The sequence below is a fragment of the Aspergillus sclerotioniger genome (genome assembly GCF_003184525.1).
Source record: "Aspergillus sclerotioniger CBS 115572 chromosome Unknown BO94scaffold_25, whole genome shotgun sequence".
Classification (NCBI taxonomy): domain Eukaryota; kingdom Fungi; phylum Ascomycota; class Eurotiomycetes; order Eurotiales; family Aspergillaceae; genus Aspergillus; species Aspergillus sclerotioniger.
The window spans coordinates 213815-228332 of NW_020291015.1; the positions used below are offsets into that span (position 1 = coordinate 213815).

Genomic DNA, 14518 nt, shown 5'->3' on the forward strand with positions numbered 1-14518 from the left:
CAAGCTTTTCCAGCTCCTTAATTTCCTTTATATCACGAGCTATAAAATCGCCAGCTCGTCTTTATAATAACCACTTTTATTTTTATAATCAAAGAAGTTTTGCCAGAATAACTTTCTCTTCTTCTTTAATAGAATTTTAGGCCTTGATCAAACACTTCTACTTAATATCAGAGAAGAAAGAATTAGATATTTTATAACAGATATTATTTATCTTTATATACTTACTACAGTAATCAGAACTCTCAGATTTAATATATATCTTGTATAGATAGATACAGCACTCACAAGGAAAAACCATAAGAAAACCCTTATCTTCAATCTGTTGGCAGAGACTCTTCTTATAAATAAAGAAATTAGACAATATAATTAATGATTTAGATAAAAATTTTAAGAATTAGTACTGAACACTTATCTCACAGAAGGATGCTACTAATTTATGTTTTTTAAGAACAAGAAATCTTGAAAAGGGAGAGTGGTGTTACAGACCCCTGTTAACTGAATAATTAATAAGACAGACACGTTAGACAGAAGGCTATGTCCAGATAGATGAGAACTCTTATCAAGTAAAATCCTGATCTGAGTAACCAATACCCGGAGCCGTCACACAGCACGTGACCACGATGGACATGTCACTGACAAGCTATAACATGTCAGCGCTATAACAGGACATGGCAGTAATATAAAATAATATATCAAGTAGCATGATATGTCATGACAATACTATAACAGAGAATAGGATATAAGAACACTCTTTCATATATTTAGCTAGTTCTGTTCTTCATGCTCAATATAATCATCTTTAAGTAACCATATGTTTGAAAGCTTAGTAACAATACTCATCCACACTTACTTACAGATAGCTGCACGGCACTATCTGGCCTTACTTCTCTTCTCTTGTTCAGGACCAGTCATCTTTAGATAGTCATCAGTCTGACACTCCCTCGATTCAATTCGAAGGTACGTACACCAGTGAAGCTAAGCTAACAGGAACAGGGAGAAGCGATCCTAGGGTTTGACAACTATATTAAAATAAGAAAATCTAGATTTAGTCTGTATGCTAGTCTTATAGAATTAAAAAAAGATTTTATATTAATTAAACATAACCTGTCTTTACTAAAATTTAAAAAATAAAAGATTTTATATTAATTAAATATAATCTATTTTTATTATATCTTGAAAAAGACCTTTCCAGAAAAATTGTTATACTAATTATTTATTCCTGAGTCAGTGTAATATTTAATAATAAAATATATTAAGATTATTAAAAAAATTTAGATAACCCTGTAAAATATATAATAAATAAATAAATAAGTATATAATATTCTAAAAGTTTTAATAATAAGTAAAACTGCTATCTAGATATTTTTTAACTTTTTATAAAAGGAGAGCCTACTATTCTATAAAGACTATTTTTAAATCTCTAATTATAATAAGTTAAAAATTAAATTAATCTGTTTAATCTATGAAAATTATTATTAGAATATTCTAGATGGTCCCGTACTTATAAATTATTAATTTAATTAATATTAATATATAGAATAATAAATAAAGAACTGTTATATCTGCTAAAGAATAATCTTTTTTTAAAAAGTAAAATAAAATATTTTAAAGTTTCTACTAATATTAAAATATACATAATAAAATATATTAATAAATTTTATTATATATTTATCCAAAAATCATAGTTATAATATTATATTAATAACAATCAATTATTTAATTAAAATAAAGTACCTGATTCCCTGTAACTTTATAATTAATATTATTATTATTATAATTTTAATATATATTTAATATATATATAAATTATATGATTTGTTTTATTCTATTTTCTTAGATAAAGAATCCTAGTTTATTTCTAAGTTTTAGAAATATCTGATTAATATCTAAATATTATAAATAAATTATTAACTACTTATTACTCGGAGACTGATAAATAAACTAAGAAAGTTAATATAGTATTAAAATAATATTTTTAGACTTATATAAACTACTTATAAAATAACTAGAATATATAGTTTCTATTAATCAAGTTTATATTAAATATAATTTATTTAGATATAATTAAAATAATTCTATCTTTTATTAATTATAGATTTTATTCTTATATAGGATTTAAGTCAATCTCTATTTCTAGCTAGCCAGTAATCTAAGATACTAAATAATTTATTATAAGAATATAATTTATTACTGAGTTTATAAACATAAAGATAATTATTATTTAGACTTAGTATTTTAAATAAATAAATAAAAAATTATTTTATCTAAAGATTTTAGTAAGATTAGAAACTCTAGCTTAATACTTATTATATTAAAATATTATAATTTAATAAGAAATTAGACTAGAATATTTTAAGTTTATATCTAATTAAAAAATAATTAATTTTTATATTTATTAACTGAGACTCCTGCTGAGTATAAAGATTTATTTAGTTTTTAATATCAGTTTACTTATTTTTATTAATAATAATTTATTATTAAATTAATATTAATCTTTTTTATTCCATGTTAAAGTTAACAGGCTTGAAAATAGAAAATTAAAAAGATTTTAAATTTTTTCTAGAATTATTAAGAAAGATTATCTTTATTTAATATATTTTATAAAGTAGATAAAATATATTAATCCTATCATTAAGTCTACTAAGTCTTTAAAAAATACTTATTAAATTATAAAGAATTTTTATTGTTATTATTTACAGAAGTCCTCATCTTACAGAATCTCAATTGAAAAAGAAGAGATATATTATTATAATATAATTAGAATATACTTTTATTAAGGCTTTACACGTGCTTTTATATACTGTTAAAAAGTGTTTTATTTCTATAATTCTGTTTATAGCCTTGAGTTATATTTTAATTATTAACTTGTATATAACTTGACTAGTTATCTATCTAAATATAAGTTACTTTGATTGAACCTGCCCGCCTGAGTCTTTTATCTTACCATCTTGCCAGCCCGCACCTTGACACCCTGGGCCTATTTCCCCCAACTATTCACGGCCGCTGGAGGCGTGAATGGTTGGAGGAAATAGGCCCAAGGCACATCTGATACCGGTGAGAATCCACCCGAGTACCTTATAAGTGATGGGTGTTTTGAAAGCGACTCAGAAAGCACTTCATTTATACGGTACTCAGGCGGATTCTCACAATACCTCCATTCCGCAGTACGTGGGATGGTGTCCTATCTTTCTTTTTTCTTTTTCCTTTTTTTTTTTTTTGCCCCATCCTTTCTGTTTTCCTGCTCATTCACAACCTCTTTCTGTTCCGTGATTCTTCCAATGCAATTGACCGCTCATTGTACTAGTCTTGAAGCAAACTGGGCATGTTGGTTTCTATTTCCTTGGTTCGAAGACCGGGTGTGGTGGAGGTGCGAGGTGGAGCTCGAGGATAATGGACTGTCTTGGTGGGGTTGCTGTTGTTGAGGAAGGGTCTCAGACAATGTAACTATTGAGTTAGCTGAGTTGGAATAAACACGTTGAGTCCTTCCCCATCTTATCCGATATGCATAATCATAGAGCCATGGGCTTGACAGTAGAGGCATGGTTCGTAAGTAGTATCGCATTTGGGAAGCAATAGAGCGGGTGGGAAGAAATTGGGGGATTGATATGTCTCAATGAGGTTTTTCGCGGTGTTGAATGAAGATGTAGTATATAGTAGAAATTATCTACAACTAGAGGACTCCGATTTATAGAGAATAACTCTGTGGAACTAAACACTGAATGAGTGTTGGATCCAATTGACTTCCCTTCTCCATGGCACCACTATGTATAATCACGATACTATGCGGAATAACTAATACTATCTGTTGTAGATATCCTCGCAGTACTATGAGTAACACCAAGAACAGGCGGCCGGTTGACCTCATATTGTTGTTTCACGGGGTTATAGATAATGTTAGCTGCCTGCTGTCAGTGATATTCTATATAGTATGAAGGAAGTTCTGATATTCTACTCAAGTCTCTAGAGCATAGTTCTGCTGGTTACAACTTTCACTGATTTGTTGGCACGCAACTCAACGATAGCTTCTATTCACGATAGATTCCCATGTGGATTTGGTCCTTTGTGTTCCTTGTCAGTGATGCTGCGGTGGCTGATGGTTTGGTTCTATCCTACATCGTGGGATGCGTCCTGAACATACTTTCGAACGTTGAGGTAGGATCCCTTGGAAACTTGTACTCGTAGATGTGAGTTTCACATTTATAGGAGTCTTGAGATGATGGTGTTGTCCTGTACGTGAAGTGAGAGCATGGCGATTAATTGAGATAAACAGTGAATCGGGGGGTATGATAAAGAAGAGCTGGTAAGGATAGGTAGCCCAAAGGCCACTCCGTGATTATGAACTAATGATGGAAACGGCTCGGCAGCCAGTCATGGCTTTAGCGATGCTCTGTAGTGATATCTGAGGGGGGAAGCTAGGGGACAAACTATCATGGGAAGAAGGGCTGAGACAAGGTTATAGGCATGGCATAATAAGTATGTATTTTGAGTGGAGACTTCCTCTGGAGATTAGACAATCAAGGAGTCATAAGGGCCATCAGATCCCAATCAGTCAGGGCACGTCCATAAACTGCAGATGACCCCGGGTAGCAAAATATAGAGTAAGAGGTGTTCGCTATATATTGATGCTCCAACCTCATTCTCTCTACTTACATTACGAGGGGACAGACAATAGTTGACATATATAGACTGGCTATTGCTCGGCTGAGAATTGTGGTCTACTTACAAGTCGCAGAAGTGCCTGGACAATAAGTATCAATAGCAGAATGGAGTCGGGGGTGGTCAGTCTGGTACCTCATGCTCAGAATAATCCTTGGCGTTGCTATAGCAATCTCATAAAACTGGTAGACGTTATAAATATATCGAGTATAATCATAGGTCGATGCCTACCCCATGTTGCGAGAGCCGGGATTGATCGAAGATGTCTCTTCTGCTCCGCTGTAGGTGGGTAGAGCTCCTAACCCCTATTTCTTTTACCTTTCGATAGATATTATTAAATTATATCCTAAAGATCACTTAGCTAGGCTGCTACCTATCTATATGGTTCCTTAATTTTGATCCTTCTCGCGTGTTTGGAGAGGAGACAGAGACCTAGAGCGTCGTTCTGCCATCAGAGCCGTAGCACGGCAGAGGAGCAAGGACAAACATTGATACTATTGGGGGCAGAACTCAGATCTCTTTCATTAACCCAAGTATAATCACCCCACTGAATATTGTTCTCTTGTGATAGCTTCAATCTATCATCGCATTCATCATCATACTGAAGTCTTTATCGTAGTGACCATGTTAGCCACATTCGGCGGACTATGCAATCTCACTACGAAATCGAGCTTCGTTACCAAAAGGACTAAACCGTAGCATTTTTCACGATTATAGGGAAGTTTTCAGGTTGTCCTGTTTGATAAACTCTACTGGGCATGCCGTTGTTGGTGTTCTTTCGTTGTTTATCACTGAACTTGGTAATCTATCTATCCTATTCTGCCTTGAGCGAGAAAAGCAGCTGTATATCTTATGTGCACGATAAACTTGGTATAGCTAGCTCGGCGCTGGTTATAGTAGATATACGGCAAAGTAAGAGAGATTGGATAGATATTTGAGGAATATGAATTCGAGAGATGAATTAATATATGAAAAGAATTATGAACTGATTTTATGCACAACATATCTAGGTATTTGTTATGTTCAGGGGCGAATGCCGTTGGGAAACCATGTATAAGAAAATTTAGCTGTAGTATGTAGGCCAAAGTTTAAAGACAACTTTCAACAGACAGCCCTTGTAGCTCAGTGGTAGAGCGCTTCACTCGTATGACAATACTGCCATGAAGAGGTCCGCGGTTCAATCCCGCGTGGGGGCATGTTGTCTTCTTTTTTTCTCCCTGTTGTGTGTGGCCCTTCCCTGAAGGGTGGATACTTGGCCGACGGGTCGACAAATGAAAGTCCCGGGTTCTATCTAGTGCCTAGTAGAACATCCCCAGTAATGACTGAGTGGTAGAATGCTCCATCCACTAAGTATCCAAATACTATTAGGAGTTAGGAGAGGGCTGCAGTTTGACTGCACAAAAGCACATTCCCTTTTTGTTCTATTTTTTTTTTCTGCGTATCATTTGTGATATACTATGTACGCGTCACATTTTCCCAGGTAAGTCTCTGGCAATGAGGTCGGTGTATATCAATCAGTCTTCATATCATCATGCTCAAGGTCCTGAGGTCTTCGCCTCAGCTAACTAACCCTTTAGATACCAAACCATGTGTACGACGCTAGCTACAATAGGTATTATTAAATGCTCCGCGCCATTCAATTGGAGTTCCACTTGTGCACAGTATCTCTTATACACGGAGTACATAGTAAGAAGAGGTCCATGGCTTGGCTCCTTGTAGGGGCAACGCTTCTTCCTCTTCCACCTGCCGAACGGTCGCTTGGACTCTTCGCTGTAGTTGATTGTTAGATAGTCAGTTTCCCAGAAACCAAAGGTACCCTATCTACATAGTGGTAGAGTGCTTCACTTATTCTTATCTAGTCTTCTTTAGAAAGAACCGCGACGAGTTCGCTCGTGAGCATTCTATTTATACCCACCACAGAGCATTAGCTCGGTAGAAATAGTCACCGATAATAATGATAACAATAGACTCTGATATCTTTACTACAAGATGAATTGGGATGAGATATTGCATTATAACATGGCCGTCCATCAACCTCGTGGACTGTTTAGTCCTAGCAGTTTCATAAGGTGGGGCAGCGGGGCGGGACGAGCCAATTAAACAGTTAACTAAGACTGAGTCTGCCCATACCTAGATAGCTCAGTGGCAGAGTACTCCACTTATTCTTATGAGTATTCTTAGGAGAGGGCCGCGGTTCGAATCCGCGCGGGGGCAACCCTTTTTTTTCTGCCAGCAAACAAAAACACCTTTTCTCTAAAGGCCTTTCCTTCCACTCTTCTCTTTTGTTTTTTGGGGGATAGTTTCATCTATTTTTCTTTTCAGTTTTGCTTTTTGGTTATTTTTTTTTGGCTTTCCTTCCTGTCTTTTGCTCCCATGCTGGTCGGAGTCTATACCACATTCCCCTCCATGCTTCCAGTCTGGTACGAGTAAGGTCAAAGCATTCCCTCAGCCTAAGACTATAGTGGAGATGAATATCCTGTTCACCTGGGTTCAGAATGTCTACAGGTCTGTAGTCTGCCTGTTACTCAAATACGTACCAAGTTCTTTAGTAAAAGAACGCAAATTGTTGACTCACAGTCTCCTGCTTTGCGCCGATGTGTGGAGTTGCGGAGCTTGACAAGAAGTGATCGCCTACTTTAAGAGCATTAAAGGGTTGTTTCATGCCCAATAGGCTGCCCTAGTCCCCATCTCATACAAACCGCCTGACGAGGCTTCAAGTTCAGCTTTTCGGCCGACACCTTGTGTGATTCCACGGAACAGAGAATCCTTGATGTGAATCCTGATGTACCGCAGGCTTGAGTACGGGAGGGATGAACAACCTTGGGTGTCGAGATCCTCTTCCAACAGAGCCATTCCACAGCTCAACGAAGGGGACCCTGAAGATCATCCTGGCCTTATTTCTGCCACCATCTCGAGTCGACCTCAAGCCAAGCCCGTTGGGGCAGCGACAAGCCGTGTCCGTAGGAGTCACTCGCAGGTACCCCGTACTGAGTCATTGTAGCGTTTAGGAAGAGGCCAGGCACATATTAAGACTCAATTCCTTGGCCATCAAGAAATGGAACTCATCCAATTATCGCCCTAAGTCTCCAAGGTTGGCAAGCACGCCATCCCCAATAGGCTCGATATTGTCGACAGATCGGACGAACATCGGAGGTGTTGGAGTCTAGTGCATGGAATTGACCAGATAAGAAGAAGACGATCCAATCATCCAAGTACAATTCTAGCAGGCTCGGACATATCGTTGGCTGTTTTCCGGTCAGCTTCGGCGGAAAAGGACAAAGCCAGCGAGGCCGCGGATGACGAATCACCGTTTGAGGGAGGGCGAAGTCGGCCTTCGGAAGGCCAGGATTAGGTAGGGAGGATACTTAACCACAACGGGCGCGCCTTCCGAGTTCTGCTGCCTGCGTGTCTCCTTGTCTCCAGGCATGAATTAAAGTCGTTCTCCTTTTGATTCAGTCGCACAGATGCAAAGTACTCTACAAGTGCATTTAAAATGCAGCTCCAGTGATTGCCTGATGCCAGTCCGTTCTATAGCCGGATGATCACTCAGCACAAATCCGCTGCTGGCCTGTTTTGGGCGGCTTGAGCCGGTCGGCTACGAACTCCACCCCAATTAGGAATGCCTCGATCGTCGTCATGAGCAGACTGCAGAGGGCTTTGCTTTATTGCATATGGCTACATCCAGGATTGCAAGTCAGATGAAAGACTAATAATCAACTTGCCAGGGCACCGTCATGAATTGTGTTCCCACTTCCCACCTCCGCGCTCGATGGGGGCCATTGTCTCACTCGCCGCCTCCTATCACCATGCTTCCAACAGGGCTATGACCGTGGCTACAATCCAGCAGGAAGATAGGCAGGGTCTTGGCCGGGGACGCTACATCCTACGCCTATGAACTATGAATCAACGCGAGAGAGCTGATGGGCCACATCTACACTCCATACGGAGTCGACCATCGCCAGGACGCGGGGAAACCCGACGTTGCAGCCGCTCTCTGCTGATCGTCTCATGGGCGGGGGACGTTGAACTGGATGTGCCGACCGCCAGCGCCCTTGCGCCCTGCGAGAACATCGACGGAGTTTGTCTCGTACTCCGCTGGCCTACGAATGAGACACGCCAGGCTTATCGGCAGGTCAACAGCTTAAAGGTTTATGTTACCTAACGCGTTCCGCATGCGGTGGTTCTACCGACGGCACCAACGATTAAGCCCTCTTGCAGCTTGGCGTCCAACTCGATGAATCCGCTGCAACAGTCGACATGCGATCCGGCGGCTTGAACTAAAGGGAGGAAAAACTGGCTTGTTGGGACGGAACTGAGACTGAGACATTTCTTGTGGTCATGCTGGGCATACGGACAAGGAAGGGACAAAGGAATTGGAAAACCATGTGAGGGGAAGCCACGAGGGAGTGGAAACTCTGGAAGAATTCGTCGCCTTCTCACCGGCAAACTCCGACTTCTTGGCGTTCCATTCTGTAGCCGGGCTTTGGACCGGCGGGCCAATCACGGCAGGTTTCCGCCATCTCGGCTGGTGCTTAACGCTGCTTGTCAATTATTGTCATATCGAGGGTCGCCTCCGGCCTTTGGGTTACATCCGGAATCATTTCTAGGTCTAAGCGATTTGGTCCTCACTTGACCACGGACATGGTCGTTTCATGGTAGTCATTGGTCGCGCCGGGGCAAGACGGTCCCGCTTCGGCTACCTCTCTATATCTCCCACCACCAGTATAAGGTGAGGGCCGATTCCCTCGTGAGGATCTCGTGCCTACCTACCTTTCCTGAGGAAAATTGCGTCCAGTCCCCCGCTCGTCCCTGGGATTTTCCTGCCTGGTCCCTGCAAATATGTCTGGAGATCATGAGGCTGGCATCACCCAGTAAGTGTCCACCACTTCCTTGCTTCAGTTTTCACTTTTCCATCATGCCATGTCAGTTTTCATGGCCTATGACCCAATAAGTCATCTACCCGCCGCAGCTCACCCTACTATCACTTTCCTAACCCCAGTACTAATTTATATCTCAGGCCGCAACAACAGGGCCATGCTACCGTCTCCGACAGCATCGTAAACGAAAAGACAGAATTTCCTGAGGCTAGCGAGAAGGCATTGAGTGCCACTCCCGATGGCGAAGAACCCAACGCCGAAGAGGCCGCTACTCTTCGCCATGTCGCCGAACATCTGCCTATCTCTGCTTGGCTAGTCGCGGTTGTCGAGTTGTGCGAGCGTTTCACCTACTATGGAATGTCTGGCATGTTCCAGAACTATGTCGACCGCCCTCTAGACGGAAGTGAGGGACGTGGTGCCCTGGGCATGGGCCATCAGGGAGCCACTGGTCTAACCACCTTCTTCCAGTTCTGGTGTTATGGTTCGTTTATCATCTCATACGCTCTCGGACTCACGTACTGATGTCTTGGCCAGTTACTCCCATCATCGGTGCCATCGTCGCTGACCAATACCTCGGCAAATACAAGACGATTGTGGTTTTCTGCATCATCTACTTGGTCGGTCTGCTCATCCTTGTTTGCACCTCGATCCCCACCGCTCTCAGCCATGGCGCCGGCGTTGGAGGCTTCATCGTGTCTATCTTGATCATTGGTCTGGGCACTGGTGGTATCAAGAGTAATGTTGCCCCCCTCATTGCCGACCAGTACAAGCGCAAGAAGATGGCAATCTCGACTACCCCGAAGGGCGAGAGGGTTGTTATCGATCCTTCCCTGACGATCCAGCGCATTTACATGATCTTCTATGGCTGTATTAATGTGGGTTCGCTGTCTTTGCTGGCAACCCCTTACATGGAGAAGTATATCGGCTTCTGGTCCGGATACCTGCTTTGCTTGTGCATGTTCGCCGTCGGTACCCTGGTGCTCGTCGTTGGCCGCAAGTACTACGTCGTCCGCCCTCCGCAAGGCTCGATTATCACCGATGCCTTCAAGGCCCTGTGGATCATGATTGTCAGCCGCAACATGGATGCTCCCAAGCCCAGCTGGCAGGCGGCCAACGGCGGTGCAAGGACCAACCTACCCTGGGACGACCACTTTATTGACGAGCTCAAGCGTGCGTTGGTCGCATGCCGGGTGTTCTGTTTCTACCCGATCTACTGGGTTGTCTACGGTCAATTCTCGAGCAACTTCGTCACCCAGGCCGGCCAGATGGAGGGTCATGGAATCCCGAACGATCTCATGCAAAACTTTGATCCTATCTCTATCATCGTCTTCATCCCCATCCTGGAGACCCTGGTCTACCCATTGCTGCGTCGCTTGCGCATTCGCTTCCGGCCCATTACCCGTATCGCCCTGGGTTTCGTCGTTGCCTCTCTGGCTATGATGTACGCAGCCATTGTTCAGCACCTCATTTATTCCGCAGGTCCCTGCTACGAGCATCCCCTGTGCGACGCTTCGGAAGTTGATGGATCGACCACTGGCAATCACGTTCACATCGCGATTCAAACTCCCGCCTACGTCTTCATTGGTCTCTCTGAGATTTTCGCGTCGGTGTCTGGACTGGAGTATGCCTACACCAAGGCTCCTCCGTCGATGAAGTCCTTCGTGCAGTCGATGTACCTCCTTACCAACGCATTTGGTTCCGCTCTCGCCGAGGCCCTGACTCCCGCTGCCTATGACCCTGCTATCATGTGGATGTTTGTGGGTCTGGCTTGCGCCTCGTTCATTGCCGGTATCATCTTCTGGCTGGTGTACCACCACCTGAACGACCAGGAAGATCAGCTGAACGCGCTCGACGCCGATGACGCGGACGCTCCCACGCCGGCTCATGAAGAGAAGAAGGAGCAGGAGAATTAAGCTCCAACCACCCTACCATTCTAATGTATTATAATACTTGACCCGCAGTTCTTGTGTATACGCACTGAACGCGATATGATCTCGCGCAGGCCCGCGTAAGAGCACCTGCAGAGCAGATGAGGGGAGAGCGGGTGTACATACGATGTACGATTATGCATAACTTGTTGTTATTATGATGATTAAATATAATTTGAAGTTGCCTGACTGAGACATCCAATGTTGACCTGTATAATGCGTTGGCCCGCGAAATCATCGGATAAACTGCCTGTGCAGCGGTCCTCCACCGTCGCCGAGCCGTGCCTGAAATTATTCTCGAACAACCCACTCAACCAAATTAAACTACACCGGTAAGTGGAACCTGTTATCTACTATGTACCTGCATCTACCAAGCACCTAGTACCTTAAACCACCTTGGTGGATAAACTCCTTAGGTAACGGATATTCATTTTGCGGTGAACAACTCGCCGGCAGTTCTTCACAGTTCAGACCCGAATACGACCTAGCGCGAGGAAAAGTACCCTAGCAACCAAATATATCTGGATACTTATCGTAGTTCGTAATTTTTTCCAGATACGTAAGTGAATCAAATGAGAGGAAATGTAGGGCATAGAGTGGTTGTGGTTGTGGTTGTGGTTGTGGTTGTGGTTGTGAAAAACCGTTTACTGTCAATTATCTAATGGAATGCGCATGAGTCACGTACCGGTACGATTATCTAGTACTCATCCGCCCAACCCGAACCCATGGATTCGGAGATCAGAGATTGAATGGGATTGGAATAGGTAGAAGAGGGGATTTTTGAGGAGGGGGTAGGTAGGGGTCTTCGTGTTAGTGGGTTTGGATTGTGGGTTTTGTGGCCTGGGATGGACCATGTTTTTGGGATGGGTGGTTTGTTCCGTGGGTTTGGGGGGTGTATCATATGGATGTGGTTCATCGCTCTTAGCTGTACAGTTTGTTGGTGGGTGGGTTAAAATTGTGCTGGGTTTATGTACAGTCATTGGTTTGTGGCATAAGATGGCTGTTTGCTTTTGGATTGGGTTGAAGATGTAGTAGGTGAATTAGATAAATTAGGGAATTGTCATAGACTCAGGCCTAGAATGATTCATGTTATAACTTATGGGATGGGTGTGTACCTTGCTTATTATCAACTTACCGTGCTTTATGTACTCCTATGTAGGTGGTTAAAGTACAGAAGGCACGGAGGTTTAATAGATATATTTCCCTTGCCGCACTGCACAGATATGCATGTGCTACTTGCTAGTTGCTGTGTGATAATTGAATCTCTTTCTCGTAATTAAGGTTTGTTGCATGATCGTGTTCTCTTCGTTTAATGTGAATCAAGCATTCCGTCCCATATGATGGTATGCCAGGGATCCGGGAGAATTGTCCACTGGTGCTGGAAGTTAATGCTAGGCTGCATGTGATGCATTCTTCTCTTAGGGTCACACGTGTCGTGTCACAACATGAGAATGGAAGAACTGGGCCAGGTGGTTCTACATAATCAGTTGTGGGATTTTGCCCAGCAGTACCTAGATATCAAAAATAATCGACATAGGCAGCTATAGCTAACTGCTAAGCCACATCCATGATGATAAGGTTCCGTTGACCGGAATCCGGATGATGGAAAAACGGTTGCCTGAGGTTAGTTACTTTGGCCCTTTGGGGGGCAGTGCCAGATGCGGCTCCAAGGGTTTGTGCGCACGTTGCCATTTAGACACCGACATTTCATTCCTCGATGACTTGGAGCCTGGATGCACGCGCCTGCAGTCGAATGGGGTTCGTTGCTAATTATACTCTCGCTTGTGGGTTAGGCTGGCAGGCTTTGCCCTGGATGGCCAAGAAGGATCGCAGTGGAGCTAGCTGCAGTGGAATCTTCGATTATCGTATTGGAAAGTTGGTGTGTTGTCCACCGTTATCTGTCTGTTTGGGGTGGTGGAATGTAGGTACTATGACTCTGTCAGTATCCTATCTGGATTCTGAAATATACGATCGTCGAATAAAGCAGATGAAACTTGACGGGATGGTTCTGCCGCGCTGGAGATTGGGTGATTGCGCGGGGTGGAGAAGCGGCGTCAAGGGAAATTAGCACTAATGAATACTAGAGATTCCCCTCGCGATTCATTGCTTGTCTAGAGTCGGGAATGCGTATGGGGTAGATTGGGCGCGTAGAGGTTCTGGCGGGTGGGGAGACCGTTGAAGCTCTATCTGGTACCAGGTCATATAGCCATCTATCTAGTATCTACATGTGGTCTGCCTCGTGCTGGTTGCTGGGTGGGACACAGCAGGGCCGATGGTCGGTCGGTTTTGGGGGCTGGTCCAAACCAAGTGGATAGGTAGATAGGTAGGTAGCTCAAGACACGGTGTAGATAGCTCTCGAGTTAATTCCTTTGTTGTCTCCGTGTGGATGCCGTCTTGGAAGGTTCTTCTGGACGGTCTGGTTGCAAAGGATGGCTTTTACAATCAGACTTGGCATAAAAAGCAAAGAGCTGGAAGTAAGGAAAAATCCCTGTCAGGGCCACTCTTCTTATGATTCCACAGGCGAGGAGGGAACTACTAGATATACGGAGTACCGGGCGGTGATGATGATAGATAATTGATATAGCATCATTTCAGCCAATTGCGACGATCGTCCACTGCATAATATCTGCCTTGATCCACCGTAGCATGACTCCAGGGCTTCAGCCCATTCCCTCGATTCCACTTTCAGGCCCGACCGAGCTGTTTCAGCGACCGCCGACGGTGGATGTTTTGATTATCATCATCGAGGAAAAGGGGACTCGAGGATCGCCGGCCGGCCTGTGCAGCTAGTTGGAAGCCCCCTACTAATAATATCGAGAAAACCCATCGTCGGGAGGTTTCACCCCTGATTGTTGACGAGAGGATCTACTGAGTGCAAGAGAAAACAGCTTCACATCCTCTATCCTCTCCTCTTCATTGTCCCTCACATCTAATTCCCATTCCCTAACCTCCAGTCGTTCCTTACCCAGTGATTGATTACTACCTAGTAGTATTTGCCATCTGCGGGCCAGAGCCAGTCCGTCCACTGCCTTTCGCAGCCGCCAGTGGCTCAGCCGC

General features: G+C 43.2%; 1 protein-coding gene, 1 non-coding gene and 1 pseudogene across 3 annotated transcripts; all 3 read left to right on the forward strand.

Annotated features, from left to right (window-relative positions):
- Positions 1-5767: 5767 nt before the first annotated feature.
- BO94DRAFT_t236 lies at positions 5768-5852 on the forward strand. The gene has a single exon. It is a non-coding gene; the product is annotated as a tRNA-Thr (tRNA).
- Positions 5853-6784: 932 nt separating this feature from the next.
- On the forward strand, positions 6785-6870 carry BO94DRAFT_t237 (annotated as a pseudogene). Its single transcript has one exon. The product of its transcript is annotated as a tRNA-OTHER (tRNA).
- Positions 6871-9157: 2287 nt separating this feature from the next.
- Positions 9158-11460, forward strand: BO94DRAFT_185162 (peptide MFS transporter). The gene is made up of 3 exons (XM_025606002.1): positions 9158-9527; positions 9674-10014; positions 10068-11460. The coding sequence occupies exons 1-3, from the start codon at positions 9496-9498 to the stop codon at positions 11444-11446; spliced, it is 1752 nt and encodes a 583-aa protein (XP_025464583.1). The 5' UTR covers positions 9158-9495; the 3' UTR covers positions 11447-11460.
- Positions 11461-14518: the final 3058 nt, after the last annotated feature.